General features: G+C 40.6%; 2 protein-coding genes across 2 annotated transcripts in view; both read left to right on the plus strand.

The window, feature by feature from the left end:
• Positions 1 to 417: 417 nt before the first annotated feature.
• On the plus strand, positions 418 to 12,014 carry ccdc40 (coiled-coil domain 40 molecular ruler complex subunit; the record flags this gene model as incomplete). Its single annotated transcript, XM_080028880.1, has 18 exons — positions 418 to 558; positions 865 to 940; positions 1,311 to 1,447; positions 1,661 to 1,744; positions 2,388 to 2,607; positions 3,775 to 3,932; positions 4,018 to 4,140; positions 4,506 to 4,627; positions 5,015 to 5,258; positions 5,804 to 5,986; positions 6,511 to 6,756; positions 6,878 to 7,091; positions 7,665 to 7,834; positions 7,915 to 8,006; positions 8,323 to 8,443; positions 9,880 to 10,068; positions 10,678 to 10,836; positions 11,763 to 12,014. 18 exons carry the CDS (start codon positions 418 to 420, stop codon positions 12,012 to 12,014), a joined length of 2,931 nt encoding a protein of 976 aa, XP_079885006.1.
• A 5,662-nt stretch (positions 12,015 to 17,676) lies between these two features.
• The window catches only part of card14 (caspase recruitment domain family, member 14), a 16,518-nt gene continuing 11,702 nt past the window's right edge, over positions 17,677 to 22,492 (plus strand). Inside the window, exons 1-6 of the mRNA XM_080028948.1 lie at positions 17,677 to 18,009; positions 18,981 to 19,118; positions 19,581 to 19,906; positions 20,396 to 20,554; positions 21,184 to 21,303; positions 21,620 to 21,745. Coding sequence (XP_079885074.1) covers positions 17,796 to 18,009; positions 18,981 to 19,118; positions 19,581 to 19,906; positions 20,396 to 20,554; positions 21,184 to 21,303; positions 21,620 to 21,745 — 1,083 coding nt within the window. The 5' untranslated portion in view covers positions 17,677 to 17,795. The remainder of the gene's footprint in view (positions 18,010 to 18,980; positions 19,119 to 19,580; positions 19,907 to 20,395; positions 20,555 to 21,183; positions 21,304 to 21,619; positions 21,746 to 22,492) is intronic.

Raw genomic sequence — 22,492 nt, forward strand, 5'->3', positions numbered from 1 at the left:
AATTAAAGGAAATTACTTTATTTAATTTGAATATACGCTGTGTTTCTGTTTTGTTGTTAAACAGCTAATGTAGCAAATCTCCACTGTTGTAATGGCGTAACTGTGCGAGCTCCATTGGCCGAAGCTCTTACTAACCTAACCTTGGTCCAAGGCTAAGCTAGTGTTAGTTAATTAGCTTTGAGCAATTCGTGTTTTGTTCTTTTGTAGGCCTACCAAACGCATACAGCAAGCTATTTTGCCACAGCGTTCCAGTGTAAAATAAAAAAACTAAAATAACCTACTATGGTAAAGTACACCATGTTTATCTGTTTGTTGCGTTAAACATTACAGGAGAATTTTTTTATAAAGTAATTAACTTAACGTAATTATCTTTACGCAGAAGTCGCAGAAGTCGGCATAACACCTGCAACCGGTCCAATGCAGAGCGCTGAAGCAGAGGGGGATGAGGGAGGGGAGGAGGGCGGAAGGGAGGAACGCTCCAGCCGAGAAGATAGTGACGGTGAGCAGGAGGAAGTTAGTGAGGAAACGACACAGGGCTATACAGCACCTGATCAAGAGGTAGGTTACCAGAGACTGAGAGAGTCATGCAACTTTATTCATTTGAATGACATGGGAATATTTGATTAATCTTCTGTCCAGGTGTTGTGATATTGCACTTGTAGTCTTGTATTTGGGAGCACACCATTTAAGTTAATAGCACTCAGTCCAACACTTTCGCAGCATACTGTTGCATTCAATGTCAGTGCAGTGTGCGTACAGTTGCTCCTGTAAAAGCTGCAAAATGTGGACATGTAATGTGTGTCTAACAAAACAAAAAATACAATCAATCAAGGCTTTGTGTCTGTGTCCCCTTGTGGCCCACAGAATCAGTCAGGACCAATGGAGGATGCCCCTGAACACAGTGGTGCAGATGATCACTTCCCCACAGGCACCAGTCCAGGTCAGTCACACACACACATCCCTGTCTGAGATTTTCATCTACATTTAGTTCATTCAGAATGAATACAGGAATATTTTTTGTTCTGTGGCAAGATGCAGTGCAGAACCATTATTAACCTTCACTTTTTTTCTGTCCCTAATGATATTTGCTTTTAACAAAAAGGATAAGGTGGTAACATAAGCATAGGCCAGTATGGAGAAGAAGAAAAAAACGCTAATATATCCATTAAGAATACATTATCAAGGGTGGACAAAAAAAACATCCTTGTCATGATAAGAAGTATATACACATAAGTATTGAATATTTATACATCATATTTTTCAAATGTGTTCATTGGTTAAAACATTTATTTTCTTCTCTTTGTTTTCAGTGCCAGAAAATGTAGCTCTGGAACCGCCATTACCTCACAATTCAAACGTGAACACGTCAGTAGAAATGGAGCATCAGGAGCCACTGCCAGAGGAAGAGGAGGAGGAGGAAGAGTTCATCATCCTCGATCCTGAACATGTCTGTTGCTTCTCCTTCAATATTTATGCAATCGGTATTGATTTGAAAGATATATATATAATATACAGTGGGCTCAAGTACGAGCTGTAAGTGCTGCAAAGAGATGAATTTGCATTGAGTCATAGACATCTGTTGTGCATTGAGTTCATGGACATTATACCAGATATCTGGCGTCACGTGACGTGACTGATGCCTTGTTTGATCTGTTGACAGCCCCTCGTCAGAAGGCAACAAGCTGCTCTGAACATCCAGCTAACCAAGCAGCTGGAGAGGATTAATGTGGGACTGAAGGAAAAGGTTGGCTACTTTTGTCTGACAAACTAAAATGTCTCTGTGCCTTCTTCTGTTCTCTTCCCTACTTTGCTTAGATAGTTCCCAAATGCACATATAAACACTGTGTGTGTGTGTGTGTGTGTGTGTGTGTGTGTGTGTGTGTGTGTGTGCGTGTGTGTGTGTGTGTGTGCGTGCGTGCGTGCGTGCGTGCGTGCGTGCGTGCGTGCGTGCGTGCGTGCGTGCGTGCGTGCGTGCGTGCGTGCGTGCGTGCGTGCGTGCGTGCGTGCGTGCGTGCGTGCGCGCGCGCGCGCGTGCGTGTATTTGAGAGCTACATGTTGTTTGCTTCTGGAAACAGGTAAAACGTCCATTACTGTACACCAATAGAGTCTCATTGTGTCCAGAAGATGGTGCTGTTGACTTGTATAGAAATGGGATTTGGTCTTTTTTTAATTTTCTTTTTTTTTCTATTTGTAACATACACATCTGAAAACACAGAATTAAAAAGAACATGATAAAAAAAATAGATAATAATACATTAATAATATAATAACTTTTATAACTGGAACACAATATGCCAGACATTAAATGTCAAACAAAAGGTGTCAGATAAAACGATGATTTGTTTTTTTCTATTTCTCGTCTTTTCTCTCTTGCCCTCTGCCCCCAGCTGGCAACGGAGAAGGCCGTTGCCAACTTCATAAGGGAGATAGGTAGTGAGATGTTCAGTATTCAGGAGCACCTGGCCAGATATCAGACCAAGCTGGAGGACCGTCATCATACCAAGCAACAGGCTGAAGCCAGACATCGACAGGCACTGGTTCAGCTGGAGGCCAAGAAGAGCCAGAATTCCATTATTACAAGCCAATACAAAAAAGATAGAGCCTACGGTGAGACTGAGTTGCCATTTAGTGGTGTTGTCTTCATGCTTGTCCAACATTTTTATTTAATTGCAACTACTGTATATTGCTAGCCTGGTGCTACTGCTACCAGACCATCGTACTTAATTTCATTTGTACAGAAGGTCTGGAACTGCTGTAATTGGCAAACGTTCACTCACTTGGAGGCGGGTGTCTGTTGAAGTTTAAAACTATTGGATCTGCTCAGTGCCACTCTGGATTAGCCAATCAATCGCATAACGTTTGGTTGTGAGCCGGCTTCTGCGTTCAGGGAACTCGGAAATTTCCGACTTCACTACATATTGTAGTCTATGGATCTACCGGTACCTGGCAACGGTAACTTGCCTAACGTTTAGTTATTTGGATAAGAAAGGTTGTAGGCGTCCATACTTTCCCGAGCAGATGCACTGGAACACAGACAGGTCGGAACTCGGAACTACCAAGTCGGAAATTTCCGAGTTCCGAGTGTAAAGGGACGCAGCATTCAACTGAAACTGGAGCGCGACTTCGACGTCATCGTTCTCAGCCACTTCCTCTGTTCGCTGATTGGACACTAATTTGTTCAGGCAAAATCCCACTAATACGCCCCATCACCAGACTGACTACTGAAGGGAAAATGAAATGTGGGTGGAAGTAGGTGGGCAGGCAGAGCTAGGCTAGTATATTGCTGCATTTATATGAAACTATGGTAGATTTTAAATAAATCAGATCCAAAAGATAATAGCTTTAACCCTTGATGACTTAAAGTGTTTGACATAACAAAAATTAGCAACATGATAGTAAAGTCGGGCCTGTCATGTAATTTCTGAATGTTGTGAGGATTGTATTATATTGTAATTATAATGCTATTTAAGATTCAGCCAACAAAATGTTGAGCCTCTCGCACAGCTGAAATAACATGAATGAATTTACCTCAATTCAAATTGCAATATAGCGTTTGAATAAATGCATACTAGGTCATTCTGGAGAATATGTGTTGACAAATCACTTTTTTGTCAAAGTGAATATCATCAGTTAAACTAAATTGAAATGTCATCTTTGTTATAGCACTGTATATTAAAAGCAGTCTGCGATGTAATCCATTGTATTACCCAATACTGTCAAACTACAGATGTGAGGCCTTGTTTTAACGGTGACTCTTGTTAATCTTCTCCATAGTGTCCCAGCTACAGGCAGACATAGACAACATGACGCTGCATCTGCTCTTCACACAGGGAGTCAGTGAAGATCTGTCCTGTAATGTCAAAGCCTTGACCAATGCCAGACGCAAAGCAGGAGAGGAGAAAAACCAGGCCGAAGAGCAGAAACTCAAGCAGGTGGGCATCTGTCAATGTTTGCACAGTATAATTGGGTGATAACATTGATCCTATTAACTGATTCAAAATACTCCTGTGTCACCAGGATTTGTATGTGGAGCGTCTGACGAAGGACATGGAGAGGCTGACTGAGCAGATAGCCATGTATGAGGCCCAGGCCAGCGCTCAAGGAGAGGAGACACAGGCATCCAGAGATGCTCTCTCAGAGGTAACCATATTACAACACAAGACAGTGTATACATGTACGTTGAATGGTCTAAAAACACCAAGCAGCTACTTTGAATGCGTGCATCGATAATGAAAGTAATTGACAGGTATTTGATTAAAGCTGCAATAATATATTTGGCCACTTGGGGTCAGTGAAACTATCTGTAAATAAAATTATTTATTAAATTAAATCAAAAATGTAAAAGTGGTAATTTTGTTCAAACAAATGTAATCCTCTTATATTATATAAGAATAGTATATAATATACTACGCATATTGTCAGTCGTGGTGAAACATCTATCTATACAACATCAGCCCTGACATATGTGTTTACTCTATATGTTATGTTATTGTGTCTGTGTGCAGGCTGAGATGGAAATGGAGTCTCTGGTGTTGGCGCGTAAGCAGCTGCTGCAGCAGTGGAGCAGCAGCCTGGTGGGCATGAGGAGACGAGACGAGGCCTTCAGCGCCATGCAGGAGGCTGTGTGGTGAGGCCAAAGGAAGGCTGGATAGTAATGTGCTACTGACCACTTTAGATGTGATAATGCATTACAAATGTACACGCATTTAACAATGTCCCAGCAGGACACTTGCTTCATCAGCAGCATCTTGGGGGGTGGTTTCTCTTTGTGTGGCCATAGAGTATTGGTTTTCTCTGTTTTTGAGCAAATAGCAAAAAGGAAAAAAAGGAAACAAAAAATTATCATCACTTATAATCAAATCCAATTCAGGTCAGTCTATTTCAACATGTAGTTGAACATACTGTGTGTAGATAAACACAACAGTGCGACACGGCGTCTGAGACTAAATGACAATCTAAGATTTAACCCAGAATTCCTAAACACCTGTTGTTCATTTTTGTTCCCCCTCCTTAGCAATGTGGAGCACCATGTGACCTCTCTGGACAGAGAGATCGAAAGCTACAAGAAATCCACCACTGAAGAGCAGGAGCTGAACGAGACGCTGACCATGCAGCTCAACTGGTCCCAGATGGACGCAGCCACCTCCAAGAAGCTCATCGTTACGAAGCAGGCGCAGCAAGAGGCTCTGCAGGCCCACTACAGCACCTGCCTCCGCACACTGAGGGAGACAGAGCGCACACTCGACAGGCTCTCCAAGGTAAGCTATCTTGACCAATTAATCAAGTGGTGTAAAGAGTGTAACTGAACAACCATGCTGGAGTAAGAGTAGAGATACCTTACAAGATAAATTGACTCCATTACAAGTTAGAAGTCACCTATTACAAAACTTTTGAAATTTGAGTAAAAGTACAAAAGTATCTGATTTTAACAGTATTTAAGTATCATGAGTATTTGTATAATCAGTAAATGTACTTCCAAGTATTAAAAGTAAACGTGACTGTTCTACAATTATATGTAAGATTATTATTATTACTCATGCATAAAGGTCAAAGCAGGGTTTTGTAGCAGGAAATAAACTTCAGATACGTTTTATTTTCATTGTTGATTTAAGTATTTATTCATGGTAATTATATATTGGTTGTTTGATATTAATTGATTCAAAGGAAAACAGCAGGTTCTCAATTTTAGAAGTTGGGACCACAAAATAATACATCATTAAAGTTGCAATGTCTAGCTGCCTTCTCTTTCCCTCTGTTAACCATTCCCCTCACCACACTGTAATATACTGTCATTGCATTGTAGGAGACCAGCAGCTACCAGGTTGACTTGATCGATCAGAGGCGGCAGCAGGAGAAAGAGAGTGCAGTGCGTCTGGAGCTGGAGGACAAGATCATGACCCACATGCAAGAGGGGCTCACCCACAACAAGGCGGCCAAGTACTCCCAAAGGCTCACCAGCAAGACAGCCTCGCTCAAGAAGGAGAAGGTAAAGAGATGGGATTACAAAACAGATAGAAAAGGAATTGAGATTATTTCAGATGGTGGAAAACCTTGTCCAAACCAATATACACATACTGTTTACTATTCGTGCTTGCAATAGGGGGAACGGACCGATCCGATCCAATATTGGTATCAGGTTCAATGTGGCTGCAATCCATTCATCGGATATATGGACGCCACAGATCCACGTACCGATCCGAAATCCATAGTCTTTTAAAAAATATATATAATTATTTTAATTATGAAGGAGAATGCAATGTTAAGATCGTAGCTACGTGATATAGCGCATGTTGAAAATGATTTAATGCTCAAAAAGTTCTGAAAATTGTGAAGAAGTTGAAGTCCTCCTGATACAAATCTACATTGAAACTGTTCAAAGCAGATACATGTTTTGTATATGTTTTGCTCATTTTTAATTAGAACCAAACAGGTACAATATGCTAACGATAAATACACACAAAGATATACATTTTTTTTGCCCTTCTCATGGTCTCTCTCCCTCCCCTCCAGATCTCTCAGTTGTGGCAGCTGGAGAACGAGGTGGTGTCAGTGGGCCTGGAGAGCAGCCATGTCAGTCTCCATCTGGAGAGCCTGGTGCTCGCTCAGGACGCCCTGGAAGAGAAGCTCGCAGAGTACAACAAGTTCCTGACATCCAACCAGTCCAAGAGCTCTAACTCTCTGACACTCATCGGGCAGAAGCAGGCCACCATCACCAATTATAACAAAAAGATCTGTCAAATCGTAGAAAGCACCGGGGTGAGTGATCCTGAGGAAGCGGCCGTGTTTAAAAAAAAAATTTAGAATATAAGTTCATCAAAAATCACATATAAAAAATCCACATGTTTTCTTTTTTCTTTGTTTTTTTCTCCATTGCCAGCATGGTGACAAGAGTCCAAAGCAAATTCTGTTAGATAAATTGATGGCTGAGATTGAGGAGATGACGGCGGGGATCAAAAGTGACCAGCAGCTCTGGATGAAACAGCAGGGCATTCTTGTAGGGCTGACCCAGGAGATAGAAGCCAACAGCAAGGAAATGCTCAAACTGCAGACAGAGTACACTGGCATGCAGCAGAAGAAAATACGCTTGGAGAGTACGTAATATTGGTATAGAAAAAGCGCCCACATGCAATAGGTACACAAGCATACACAGCATGTGTGGGAACTATTTCCAAAGTTTAAAGTATTTAAAATAGTCAGTCCAACCCATCTTTATAAGCTATTTATAGCAAAACTATTTTACTATCGGCAACGTTCCCTGTGCATTATACACAAGTTACTATTAAAGCTATTGAGCATAACTTCTGTCACCCTATGAGTACTTCTGAGTAATTACAACAACGCTGTCGGTGCATCTACATGCGGTAAGACTTTCGATGATTGTGCATGGATTTTATTCCTTCTGCTGAACGTCCAGGTTTTTTCTTAGCAGTAGAATCAACAACTGATAGGGGCTCCTTGGGATTTTTCTGAGCTCCTTTGCCAATGTCGGGGGGCAACAACATTTAGTAAACACTGCCATACTGAGAAATACAGAGAGTTTTGTGAAGCTGATAGGCTTAATCAACTTTGTGTCAACTGATTTGGCGATGGATTTGATGTAACCGACATTTATTTATATGAAAAAGTTACGCACTATAGCTTTAAAGCAACTCCATCCCCAACAGGTCAGATTGAAGAAGAGCACCACGAGGAGACAGAACTGGCCAAGAATGCAAAGATGTTGAGAGGAGACCTGCTGAAACTCAACAACCTGCTGAACAAAAATGGACAGCTCCGACTGACACTAGAGCAGGAGAACGCACTGATGGAGACAGACTTCCTTCACAGACTCAAGGCACGGCACCATTGTTTAATGCATGTCTTATGTTGTTCTGTTTCTTCTGGTTTTAATGGTAAATGATATAATGTGTTTAGGAGGCAGAGCGAGAGTCTATCGAGATGCAGATGAAACACGAGAAGACCCAGGAGGAAAAAGAGAGACTCCTCAACAGTCTGGTGGAGGCTGAGTCAGTACAATTATGAGACTTTATTCTAACATAAATATTATAATATATATATTTATACTATTGAAAAATCATAGCTGGCTTTATGCAAAAATGTAAGATAGTCTTTAGTCATGGTTAGTAGAAAACAGTAACCGGCAGGGTATTTGAGTGAATGACACCTCCCCCATTATTAAACCATGTGTTTGAATATATTGATAATTTAGTTATTGACAACTCATATTAATTTCATTCCTCTACATTAATAGCACATACCTCACATAGAGAGTACTGTATTTTATATGTGTCCCTGGTTGTGTTTTGCGTGTTTGGCCTGAAGGCGACAGATTATGCTGTGGGAAAAGAAGACCCAGATTGTAAGAGAGACTCGCTCAGCCGTGGACTTCGAAACTGGTCAGGGAGACATCCATATGATGAAGGCAGAGATACACCGTATGGAGGTAAACACATTGCACATATCGGAAACATACTGTACTAAGAGACCACAATCAGTCATATTCCAGTCAAATCAGATGATTTTTATTTATAAAGCTCAATATGACTAATAGCAATTTGCCTCAGTGGGCTTTACAATCTGTACAGCAATACGACACCCTCTGTCCTATCACCCTTTCTTTTAAGGGAACAACTCCCTTATATATGCACTTATATGTGCATACATGTAGGCTTTTAAAAATTGTAATATTACTCTCTGATGCTCAAATGTACCCGTCTCCAAAGAACGCAGTTTTTGAGCTGCAAGCGCCTGTCTGCAATGAATCCTCGGATCCTTGGATGCGCTGGCAGCGTGCATTTTGAAAGTGTCGCAGCCGGCACTTAAACGCTCCCTGTGCCTCACGTTTTTAGGTGGAGAGCTCCAAGCGCTTAAGGTAAAAACAGTTGAACTTTTGAGAAAGCGCTGCTCATCAACGTCCTTTTTTTTCCGAACGACCTGACGTTGGTGCACGCACAGATCGTAGCAAAATGAGCGCATGGAGCGCTCCGCCCTTAAAAGAAGTGCATCCGGTGGACACAGGCCCTAACAAGATCTTTTTATTAACTTCTACCATAATTTAGAAGCAACCGTAAAGTATTCTTGGAAGTCCAGCTGAATTTCATCATACTGTCAAGCATACTTTGTGAATAAAGATACATTCCAAACACCTTTGTTTGAACCACAGTATGTGTGCTGTAGTGGAAATTAAGAATAAAGAAGAGCAGCAATGGATCCTGACACTACATCATCATCAGTACAAATGGCTAGTCCTCACCAGTATGGTATATAATGGCTCAACAACCTTATCTGCACTGTGGAATATTGTTGAATGCATTATTTTCGTTGTGTACTCAGCAGCAAAGGAGTTATCTTGACTAGATAAGAAAGGCTCTCAGTTCTCGCAATTGGATAACACACATCTATCCCCTTGTATTTCCTCAACCTAAAAAAGCTCTAAAAACCTCAATGTCAAGTCTTTATCTTTGTAAGTTAGTTGCAACAGCAATATGAACACAGTGCACAAAGATTGAGGAACTAAGTAACTGAATAATTACCTCACATACTAATGACCTACTTTACAGTCTCCACTTGTTGGTGAACTGACAAAGGGTGACGAGGACAGAAACAGACAATGTTAAGGTCAATGTTATTATATCAAACAAATAACCTTGTTTGGTAGCTATACGTCTCTATGACAATGATCTATACTGCATAAAGCTATGCCATATTAAGCTACACGTTCTTATTTCAAATTGTGTAATGCTGACTGTAGAGCTCATCTAAAGTACAAACAGTCTCCATGGTAAAACAGCATCAATAAGTCATCATATCCTGGTAATGATGTGTATGCTTTTATCTTAGTTTTTAGATGTTTTTTTAATTCAAAGTGTGTCTGTGCAGGTTCGCCTCAACCAGCTGCTGAAGCATCAGGAGCAGCTTCTGAGGGACAGTGAAGCCTCGGTGGCGAGGAGGGAGACCATCGTGCTGCGCAGAGAGGCCCTGGCCTTCAACTCCCACAAACAGACCACCAAGGGGGAGCTGGACCGCATCATACAGGGCCTGCAGCGCAAGATCCACGACACACACAAGGTAGGAGATGATCATTCTCCATATCTGGAGACCATATGTCCCAAGTAGGGTCGGCCGGTATGAGGGTATATACAGTACCTTGAGACGGTAGATATATTATCAACTAGTAGAGATTTGGCCATACCATGGAGAGATAAAAAAAAGTTCATATTTTCATATCAAACTTGAAAATATTATTTGTGTTGAAACAAGAGTTAAATTATTACCGGATATTTGCAAACTACTTTATTTTGAAATAAATCCTATTTTGAAATAAAAGATGATCAAATCTGTCAAGAAAATTAAATGTTTTAACTCGTGTGTGTTTTAATATCCCACTGACTGACTGAGGCCAGTCTGGTCTGGAATTTTGAGGCAGTTTCTCATTTGTATGGAAATTCAAGTTCCAAGTAAAAGACGAAAACAATCAAATTTTGATGAAAGTATAGTTTTGTCAATTCAAGCTGTAATTGAATTTACAGAAAAAAAATGTTATGGTGATGTATTCTGTTAATGTGCTATAAATGACGGATACCGCAATAGAAGATATTGATCATACCGATACCGCCAAACCCTACCTAAAGAATGTTGCACATTATCTTACTGTATGTACATCATGACTATCCTCAGCACGTGTCAGAGTGTGAGCAGGTTAACAGAGAGCTACAGAAGAGCCAGGAGGCTCTGAGTGAAGAGCTGGCTCAGCAGAAGCAGCAGCTGACAGACCTCTGTGGCATCAGCCACATCCTCCATCCAGAATGCTTAAATCTGCAGGACGCCAAAGAGAGGGTGAGGAGCAGACCATGTGCAGTTACATTACTGCATAGCAACACGTTCAAATATTGTTTTACCAGTTGGGTTTATTTATAGGTCGTTATTATGATCTGCACCTAAGTTTAGAACAATACACCTCTTCATTGTTTAAGTAGTAAATCATAATCGGTACCTGTCACTCAAGTCTCCATTCAGAACTGAAATATGTATCCTTGTTTCCTCCTGGTAACTCTACACTGATTTAACACATACAAATATGTGGTGAGAAGGTTTATCAGGGCCGTGGTTCCCTCGCGATTGTCCCTCCTCCAACCTCCCCCACTGGCCAGGACCGGGCTGCACTCACACTGCTTCAAAACATCCTGGGCCTTGGCACGGTTGCTTCTAGTCAATAAGTCACCACGTACTTGTTTTTGATTTTTTTTTTAACATTTTCATCTGGCCAAAGAAAACATTCCACCTCCACATCAGACCTAGCAAAGCCTTTTTCATAATTCTTTTTAAATATCCGTTGTGGGCATGGACGTATTGGGTCGCGGGGAACAGTCTAATATAAATTGACGAGTTCATGCTGGCTGGTTCATGCTCACACATTAGCATCAATACCTTGCCGAAGAACACATCTTCCAACTGCGCCAGGCCCAAGGATGTGTTCTGTGCTTGAGCATGGTACAGAGCACTCACACTAGTCGACAAACTAGACTTTAGTCTACAATCGAGCTTGGGCACGGTACTAATACCTAATGTTAGTGCGCGGTTAAGAGTCCTATGGATAGGGCTGGGGATTTACAGACTTGAGCGTCACACATTCCGCTCATGGAAACCACTCCCACACACCAACAACCATTTATTGTTCTTCCAACTCTGTGTGTCTAATTTGTATTAATGATTGAGAGCCCAAAACAAACCCTTACTCATTTTTTATCCTCTCCTCCCTCTAGAACTTAAGCAGCATAGTGGCCCTGCAGAGCCAGACCAAGAGGCTGCAGGCTGTGTGTGATGGCAGCTACAGACCCTTGTCCAACAGCGAATCAGTGGGATCCGCTCTGCAGAGTCAGATGGAGCGCGTTCACACTACAAGTACCATCATGCACCACGTCTGTGAGGAGTTCCCCCAGCACCAGGGGGCGCTACGCAGGCTGTCGCTAGCATTGGCAACACGCACACAGACACTGGAGCCAGAGATGTCCTAAATAATGTAGGGATGATATAGACATGATGACAGTGAGTAGATGAGAAGAAGTGCAGAGGATGGAGTGGAGAGAGGGGGTAAAGATGAGATGAAAAGGGAAAGATTATAATAAGTGAGGATAATGAGAGTTCCTTTATTTTAGTGTTTGCATGCTTTTTGTGCATTTAAAGAAATGCTGATTGTGAAACAATGAAATATAATAAAGACTTATGAAACAGTTATACAAATAACCAAATCCTTCATAGTGTTGGGCTTTTTTAATCATGTTGCTATAGTATGCAACTGAATTTATTTGATGTGTGGCTCGTACTGTCTTCTTATTCTTCATCAAGATTCTTCAATGTGCACAAAACATTGAACACAACTCCTCAAATACTTTTTATCGGAAATTTACCTTATATTATATTATATTACATTATATTATATTATATTATGAATTATCCAGTAAACAGTGGCGTGCACAGACATTTTTGGGGGCAGGTGCTCAATGCAAAAAAAAGTGCACAATATATTATATCGATGAATGACCAAATCATTTTAAGGGTACTTGTACAAAATCCCCCCCTGGCCTAATGACTTTTAATACCCGGCCACACATAGAGTGTTTCTCAAAGGAATTTGGGAGACTGTGTTTGGGACCATGGACCTTCTAGGGGGGTCCGGGGGAATGCTCCCCCGGAAGAAACATTTTAACCTTTTAAAGTAAAATTCATCAATCTGGTGCACTTTGAGAAGAAAGCTAAGGCTAAATCACCTGTGTCAATGTGGGCTATTTAGTACTATTTTCTGGAATAATTTGGAGACACAGAATTTCCAAAAAGCAGAAAGAAAAAATTTACATGTTTGAAAAAAAAACAGTCAGCTTCGGATTTTTTTAAATAATCCCTTATCCCGAATTCTCTCTTTGAAGTCTTCGTTAGGCCCCTGATCTCCGTACTAATAATATCCTATTAAGGTAAATACAAGATTACTGCAAGTCTTGTAACATAGAAATAACTTATGGTTGGGACAAAACAATATAATTAGCTTATATAGCGTCATGACTGATTTAGTACCACCAACCCACTTTGCGTAGTTAAAATAAAATGTGTGGACAGCTTTTAAGATATTTCAATAACATTTGAGGAACAGTTCAACATTAAAATCTGAGCTTTAAAAGGCCCTGAACAGTTAACATGACTCTGGTCTTGACTCTGACCTTTCATCTTCATCTTCCTCCTTGCTGCTGGTGGATGCTTTCATCCAGGAGAGCAGAGAGCTGCTCCCCTGGGCTGCCTGCTGTAGCTCCCTTTCTTTTTCCTTTTTTAACCTCTCCTTTTTAGGCATTATACTGCAATTTGTAAATAAACGAGACCAACCATATAAAATTAGACTGCTTGGTTACATTACAACAAGGCACAAGGCTACTTTTTCGGCGCTGCATGATAGAGGCTACTTTATAACAGAGACAAATAAATGCAAGTTATAGCTTGGCAACTGAGGCTTAGGTGGCAAACAATACACTCTTGACTCCATTCATGTATGTGTTACCTCGCTGGTGGGGCAGGGCAGGGCAGGGCAGGCCGGGGAGTAGGTGTGTGTGTGCAGCAGCTGTGAACTGCTGCGGCAACGCGCCTCCGTTTGTGTCCACTCTGCGCGTTCACGTTGACAAAGGAAGTGAGTGCGGAGGAGGAGGAGGGGGGGGGGGCATATTTATTGGGGCATTATTGTCAAACGTTTTTAATCGTTGAGCATTTATAGATGATAATGTCGGCATGGGCCACATACACTGTAAAAAAAAAAAAAAAAAAAAGAACTTTAAAGGGCACTTGATTGGGCCAGGGGAAAAGGGCAGGTGCTTCAGCACCACTTCAGGTCTACCTGTGCACGCCATCTACTGCAGTCCATCAAGCGATTGAAATATGATGCTCCTACATGATTGGCCTCCAAGCGCTGTCAGTGCAATGCTGTTGAACCGGCTACTCAGTATGCGTGCTCTGTTTTAGCATCAGCTTGTAATGTGGACTTTCCACAGCACCGGAGGCACGCTAGTACAGACTCTCACTAAATCTGTCAGCATGAGTGAAAAAGCTTGCAGTGCCATGTCACAACTTAAAGTTGGCCTCCCATAAATAGTTTTCTGCAACATTATAGATAACATGCACTTTATTGATGGTGTGTAGTAAAGATCTATTTTGAATTGTCTTATATGTGCAACTTTGGGTGTGTCAGAGAAGTGAACATTTTCTAAGGTATATTCTCATACCCTGAATAAACAAACTTTCCTAACAGGAACATTTGATCCCTGGAACACTGTTGTTGTTTACAGCAGCAGGTCTCACAGTTTTTTTTTACAACAATATTCTAGTGTTACATTTGGTTTCAGGTGCCTCAAAATCATTTTGTTTTGATGTATGATTATATACAAAGAATTCCATATGGAGAAAACATGTTTTGTAAACTTACTGCAGGCTCTGCAAATGTAAACAAATGCCCCTCCTCTGAAACTGCTTAGTGCAACTTTAATATATGCTAATGTGAAAAGAGGATATCATTTATGAATGTCATTATGGGTCATTTTGAATTTGTTAGCCTGTGTTGACCCATCTTTTAACATCTCTGTGTCTATTTTCAGGAGACTTGTGACCTGTCTAGTCAAGTAAATATGCCAGACCAGCTTTGGGTTAGGTAAACTGCTTCTTGCCTTGTTGCAAACCATGTTGCAGTGCAGGGTTCAGTTGTTACGAAAAAGTAAAACCATCCACGCCTACGTTTTTGACATAGTGTTCTAAGGCAAGGCAAGTTTATTTATATAGCACAATTCAGACACAAGGCAATTCAAAGTGCTTTACCGGGGCGCAATATAGCCTACACACACAAAAACATAGAACAAATACATGCAGACAAATTGCCCAAGAAAATTTAATAAATTTAAAATAAATAAAAAAAATTACAGGTTAAAAGGGAAACAGAAAAGTCTGGGCACTGACTTGTTCCTCTTTGGCACCAAAGACAATTACTTCAGTGTTGTCGTTTAATTGAAGAAAATGTTGGCACATGCAATCATTGATTTGCTAAATGCACTTACTCAGTGTTTGTATTGGACTATAGTCTCCAGGTGATATGGTTATCTAAATGTGTGTCTGCATAATTATGGTAACAGATTTAGTTATGTTTTCATAATCTGAGCTAGTGGGAGCATGGAAATGGATGGTTCAATATGGACCGATAATTGTTCATGACTGACGTATGCAGATTGTTCTTTTTTAGGAGTGGCTTAATGACTGCTGTTTTCAGTACATGGGAATACACTTGAGTTCAGGCATAACTAAACTGTCGGAATGATTGATTGTCATGCAAATACCTGTGTAATTGCTGCTTTCTAAAGTATTTGTTACTGGCTAGTAGTTTGTTAAATACATTAATTTTAAGAAAACAGAGACTAATAAAAGTTTATGAGTGTACGTCCTCATCAACACTGACTGAGAATACAGTTCTTATTGTATCCCACCTCTTACAAATCAAGAGTTGAGTTCATATTTATTCAACAAAATCCAGGGGTATTTCTACAGCCTATCCCGTGGCTTATGGCTAATGTTAAAAAACCTTTAGTAGATTATTTTCAGAATCAGAAAAGACGGTTTGGGGTAATGTGTTACAGTTACTCCTATTTAAAATGGATATACTGTATGTGTAGAGAAAAAAATAAGTATGTAAGTGTAAAATGCGGTGTGCTTTAAAAATACAAAAATGTGAACAAGATACTGCCGTATGAGGTCTCACTCCCAGGAGCCAAACCAATAGGAACATTGCGTACTTTATGCTATCTGTGCATATCTTAAAAACATGTAATACTATGTTCCTAAAATTCCTAACTGGCATGTTTTCCATCCATCCCTCTCAGTCACAATCCGGTGTCAAATCTGGTATAGTATAGTATGAGTAGCATATCTCCTGGAGAGTTTATTGTTTTTTTGTTGGATAATATTTTATTATAATTACCCATTTCTAATACCCTAATTGTTCTACATATGTGGGAATGCAAAATGTATCCTTTTTCAGGATATAAATTCAGTTCCACAAATGATTCTTTATATCTCTTGTATTTCCTTGTATATTATCACGTGTGTTTTATGGGGAAAATCCCCAGCAAAGAGAACACTCCTCATGTCCTCATTGCAAAAAATGGTTAGATGGAGATATGCAGGCTGTGCATTGTTGACAGAGGCTGGTCAGGTTACAGGATACGGGATCATGTACTTTGCATGGCAGCACTTTTGAGTTTTGTTGATGATTATCAGCGGCGAGAGGATCATAATACCTAATCCTTTTTGTTGATGAAATTTCTCATTCTATTTTGGACTGTAGTCTGTTCCATTTGTGGAATGAGCTTTTCGTTAATTCTGTCAATTGTACGACTGACATGTCATTTTATTGAGTCACAGTTTTCGTTATTGCAATTTACTGGAAAATGCTCATTTATTCCACTTAAATGTGGAGTCAGCAATTCAGGAGAATGCTTGTTGTGAAATTCACTTTTTGTCAAAATCAGTGAATATCTCCTCACAGTCCGCTATTTGTCCGTACTTTGTGTGCTCTAAAAAAAATCTGGTGTTAATTCACAGCCTAGGCTCTGTAAATGGGTATGTTAACAAAGGGGGCCCACAGTAGATAGCAACATACCTGTTGCTGACTACACCTTTAGCAACACCTTTATTAGGTCTTAAACTACATGATTCACTGTAAATAGAAAAAATGAGTGTGATAGCTTGATCATTTGATTGCTCAGTCTATACACAAAGATTCTTCATTAAAATAACTTCCTTTCTTTTCTTTAAAGTACCTTCCTTTCTTTCATTTTTACAGTCCAACGCTATTCTCTCTAGTATTTATTCTAATTACCATATTCCTTGTAGCGTGTCTCCACTTCCTCTTTTATCATTTATAGTAGGTTGCTTTTATAGTTTCCACTTGTTTGCATAAACCCTTTATAATACAGTAAACAGTGAGTCCACACACATACTGTAAGTTAGCTAACAGTGTGAGAAACTTACTGTACACAGACAGCCACCGTTGCCTGCCTATAACCTTACTTCCTTCTTTAACAGGAGGGACTTTGCACTTCATCGCTCAGTGTTTGCTGATAGCGGTCTGGTATGTGTGTTTGCTTTTCTGTGATTCGAATTTATTTAGGCCAACTCGCATGTTGTGTAATGTTTCTGTGTCATCGAGGGTCTTTGTCTTTTCTAGGCCAGTGGCTGCGGCTTCACTCCATTCAACAAATGAAGCTTCACTCAAATGAGTTGATTTGATATTGAATCAGCTGCCAAAAGCAAACTTTACAAAGCCATCGGGTCTGTGAAAGGGAAAAAACGTGTGTGCGTTACTTGACTAATTGTTTTTGAGTGTGTGTGTGTGTGTGTGTGTGTGTGTAAGTGTGTTTCAGCTCTGTGTACAGTGTTCACCTGTGTGTATTTTTGTTCTAACACTTATATAGAGAGGCAGTCCCTTGTATAGCGCTGCATCACAGAGGTCTTGTCTTACAGGTTTTCCTACACGCCCACACACACATAAACACACACACACACGCTAACAACCACAGGGCGTGGAAAAGGAGCCTGGCCCATTTAATAGTGCTCTTCTTCTGCCTCTTCCAGGAAGCCTGCTCGGCTGTTTTTCTTCCAAGAATGATAAATATCTTTGAAGCCTAGGGCAGTTGTCTTTTTGCTGCATTTGCTCCAACTGTGCCCCCTCGCAGCAGGCAACCAGACAACACACACACACACACACACACACACTCAGGATGGCAGGGGAGTGTGCTCCTGAGGGTCCCGACCTGAAAGAGATGGGTGAAGAGGAACTGTGGGAGCTGATAAACGACAACCGGCACAGGATCTCCCTGGGCGTGCGGCCATGCATCCTGATCCCCTACCTGAGGCAGGCCCGGGTCCTCAACGAGATGGATGAAGATGAGATCCTCTCGTGCCACAACCTCACCAACCGCAGCATGAGAACCAGTGAGATTTTTTATGACTTTGTTCATCTTTGTGGAATTTAATGATTTGAAAATCCTGTCCACATGGTTGTTATTATGGAGCACAGCACCACAGTCTGCTTGAGTTTTTAGAAGACAGGTGGAATTTTTTGCTTTGTCCTACTTTACTGCAACAGATTTGTTGACTGGGTATTGAGTATATTGCAAAGAGATAGAAGGAATCCCAGCAACAGTTCAGTGCTAAGAACAACTATTTATAAGTAAAACCAAAATAGTATGATGACTGAAAGAGTTTTAAGGTGTACTGGCCTGCTCATTTACACATTCTTCCAATTTGTTATTGTGATTATTGTTGGGAGCTTTTTAGCATGTTTAGCAACTATCAACTAATCAGCCTTTAAAACATCACTTGAAAATATTGTGTGCTTGTTGGGACTTGATTATTTACCACATTATGTTGCTCTCTATATTTTCTGCACTTAATGTAATTTTAGAATCAAATACATAGCAGAAGTAAACCTTTTTTTATTTTATAAATAAAAAATGACTATGTACAGGTCTTAAAAAACAAACAAATATAAAATAAATCAGATAATTTACAACATATAAACAAATTATAAAAACAATCAGAACAGCATAATAGAATTGAAGGTTGAGTTGTTCTAAGTGCTTTAGAAGTCAGCTTTTGGTTTTTGATAATGCCCATTAAAGACGGTTGTATAGGAGAAATATACAGATGCAAACAGACAAGGTTTAGTAAAATACACTATGTTCACAAATGTACTGTACATGTTGTACCTTTCATTTATATATATGAAAGAAAGCATATTGACCAAAGTAGCCAAAAATCCAAAAAAAACAATAACAGTCCTTTGAAAGACTGTTTTATCAAATTAAACTTTAGAGATTTAGAACCAGAGTATGGCTCAGTTGTGCAGTTCTTAGGGTTGGAGTGTTAGGCTGAGTATCGCTTCATCCTCTTCTGTCTTCCAGGCTATATGTTGGATCTGCTGAGGAGCCAGGGGAGGAACGGGGCTGTGGCCTTGCTAGAAGGCCTGATGATTCACTATCCCACCCTGTACACCCAGGTCACCGGACGCAAACCCAGCACTGAGCCGTCCAGATTTAGTGGTCAGTGGCTTGAAATGTCTCCCTGCATTCTTTCCCCTTTGCTTGCTGTGTTCCAATTGTTGTTATGTTACTGCTGTATTTGACAATGATTAGAAGTAAGATCCGTTTTAAAAGGAAACTAAAAATTAAGAAATCATCTTAAACTGCATATGGAAATGTGAATGTGGATTAGATTTGTGGTTTTCACCTAAGAAGAGACACTACTCCTGTATAGTTCTACAACGTGTCAAAAGTTGGTTTAAACAGGAAATGGTAACGTAACCGTAGTTCGGCATGTCTCTTACTATTGTTTGATTTTATTAATTGTTTAATAATGTTAAACAATCTCTGTCATATTGAATGTCTTGTTTTGTTTTATCTTTTTTTTATGTGGACCCCAGGAAGAAAATGTGTGACTTTGTATAATAACTATTGGGGATCCTCAATTAAAACAAATTGACAAATGTATGTGTCACTTTGCAGGCCTCATAAAGTACTCTGAGCTGACTGAGTATCTGGTCCGAGCGGTCACCGGGATGCAGAAGGAGCTCCAGGAGGCGCGTAGCGAGGCGGGCCGTATGAGGCAGCGCTGTGCCTCCCTGGAGACGGAGATAGGACAGATCATGGAGCAGGAGGAGAAGAGCCGCTGTCTGCAGTCCGACAACGAGCGCATGCGCAGACACCTGTGTTCCATGCAGCACGAGGTCACCAAGATGAAGGACGAGAAGTGTGACGTGTACGTGCGCTACACCTCCGCCATCGAGGAGAAGTCGGCCGTGAATATGCGCCTCAACGACCTCAACCTGCAGGTCAGTTCATGTTCACTACAAGTCTGTTTTTGAAGTCTGTTCAGACCTTCGGGAACACATAGAATGACTTTGTACTGTCAGGAACACACAGCTGTGATCTTAAGGGAACATTGTAAAAAGTAAGGGTTTGAAAATCAAAAATCTGAGCATTGTAGCCTATGTAGATTTAAAGGAGTGTGCTACATATTAGGGCCAGACCGATATGGATTTTTTTTTGGGCCGATGCCGATTATTGGCAAAAAGATAATCAGATAACCAATTAATCGGCTAATTAAATTTTATTATTTTCCCCAAAAAATATATATTGAAAAAAATAACTGTATTGAACCCTTAAATATAGATACACATTACAAATACTTTTTCTGTCAAAAATATGTAGGAACTTTTTCTTTATAGTAATAAACTGCACATTGTCAAAAATCAAAATCAATAGTGGATACAATCTTAGTAACAGGCCTGATATGTGTTGCCATTCTTGTGTGATTGCAGGTGTATCAGCTACAAACTGAGCTGCGCAAGGCACAAACGGAGAATGAGATCCAGAGGCAATGCTCGCTCAAATATTCCTCTCAAGCCGAGATGCGAAAACTGCAAGAGGAAGTCATGAGCCTCCGCTGCCAACTGGTCAAGACGGAGAAACTGGACCCAGTGAGAATAATGAACTGATCTGTATTTGGGATAGTGGCGGCTTTCTAGGAGTGTCTAAGTGACTTAGAATTTAGTTGCATACCTAGTCCACTAATAGTCAAATCATGTTTTTTTTTCTGCTCATTGATTGTTTATTCTCATTTGCCATGTTGGCTTTTATTTTTCCACAACAGGCAAAGGGGCTGAAACACTCAATTACAATTTCTCTTCTAGACTTGGCATACAAATTCATTTAATTGCAACTTAGTCTACCATTCAGGCACTCGAAAGATATGGATTCAAATCTCATGAGTTATTTTGATTTTTTATTATCAGTATGCTGTTAGCTGATATGTGTAACACAATGGGTGATCTATCATGATTTGGAGAGTTCCATGTAAAATCAAACATTCAACACCCCCACACAGCCGGAATAGAGAGATCCTTGTTTCATTAACAACATTGTGCATCTATTCGACTGTGAGATTGGCAGTTGAATTAGTGTCCTAAGATCAAATCGTTGAATAGCAGTCTAATGGTGTAACCCCTTACACTTTCACCCACAGTATTCACACAGTGAATCAGTCAGTAGACCAGCCACTTGATGATTGTATCTCTTATATCTGCTGTCCCTGCTGTGTGTCTGTCAGGCTCGTGAGGACATCCTGGCCCAGGACCTGGTCGAGGCCTTAGAGAGCCAGTCGCAGCTGGCAGAGCATCTCAGGTGTTACAGAGAGGAGAAAGAAAAGCTGCATTCAGAAAAACAAGGGGTGTGTATAGGTTTATTCTTATATTTAACAGTTGTCAAAATATTAGGCAAATTTAGCGAAATGTCAGTGTTTACAAAAATGCCATTTTGATTTGTATCGCACTGCTACACAGTAAAAGGACATGCAAAATGTTACCATTTCCTCAAAAGTTATTAAATGGCACTAGTGTACGTCACCACTATCTATTCCAGATAATACAGTTGACAGTTTTGACGTGGCGGCTTAGCAGGTCACTGACTTGCTGTTGTAATTCTGTGGAATATGTCCCAGTCAATCACATGGGTTTGACTATCTATTGTGTGTATTTATTTTGAAGCTCTTGGATGAGAAGGAGTGCCTGGGCCTCCAGGTGCGTCAGCTGACCCTTGACTGCACCATGCACCAGCAGAAGAGCACTGTCATGCAGAACCAGATGAGAGAGCTGCAGGCAGAGAGAGACCAAGTAAGGAGCCCACAGCACTACCATCACTCCAGTTTGGACAGCAGTATTTTCTGTTTTAGAGTCTACTTTCATGGATCTTCCATTACATCATGTTGTTTGTTTTTCTTGCTGGAATGTCAAGCAGTCAGGTATCAGCAGTGCTGTTGCAAAGGGTATTGAATATCAACAATCTCTCAGGTCTTAAGCCTCATTTCCACTAAGCGGTGCGATATGGATCGGCACACATTTATTTGTGTTTTCCACTGGTTAATGTTGGAAAGGGTACCAGAATAAGTGAGCCTATTTTTGTCACCCTTTCATTGGATGATACCAATCCATCCCAATGGGTTCCAGATGGGTGGAGCTACACACTGCAGGCCAACATTATAATTTCCGTGTGAGAGATAAACTTCCGTGTTTAATCTACTCGGCAAGAGTGAAGAGTCTGGGGTTAAGAGACATTTTTTGGTGCATAGCTCTTTGTTTAATGTGTGGCGTTATTGCTCTTCATTGAAGCTGTGTAGCCTACTTAAGGGTTAGGGTTAGGGGGCCGTCGAGCTGAAACCCCTCCTACCAAGTATATGGGTACTATCGGCATTGGAAATGCTAGCCAGATCTAGGGTGACCAAGCCGTGCCTAACCAAACTGTGCTGCTCTGTCGAAATGAGGCATTACTGTCAACACAGATTTAAGAATTTAACATTTGCCATTACAAATACAGTATGTACTCATATACAGTAACTACAAAAATAGGCATATTAAACATCA

Source organism: Ammodytes marinus, assembly GCF_949987685.1.
Source record: "Ammodytes marinus genome assembly, chromosome: 6".
NCBI lineage: Eukaryota > Metazoa > Chordata > Actinopteri > Uranoscopiformes > Ammodytidae > Ammodytes > Ammodytes marinus.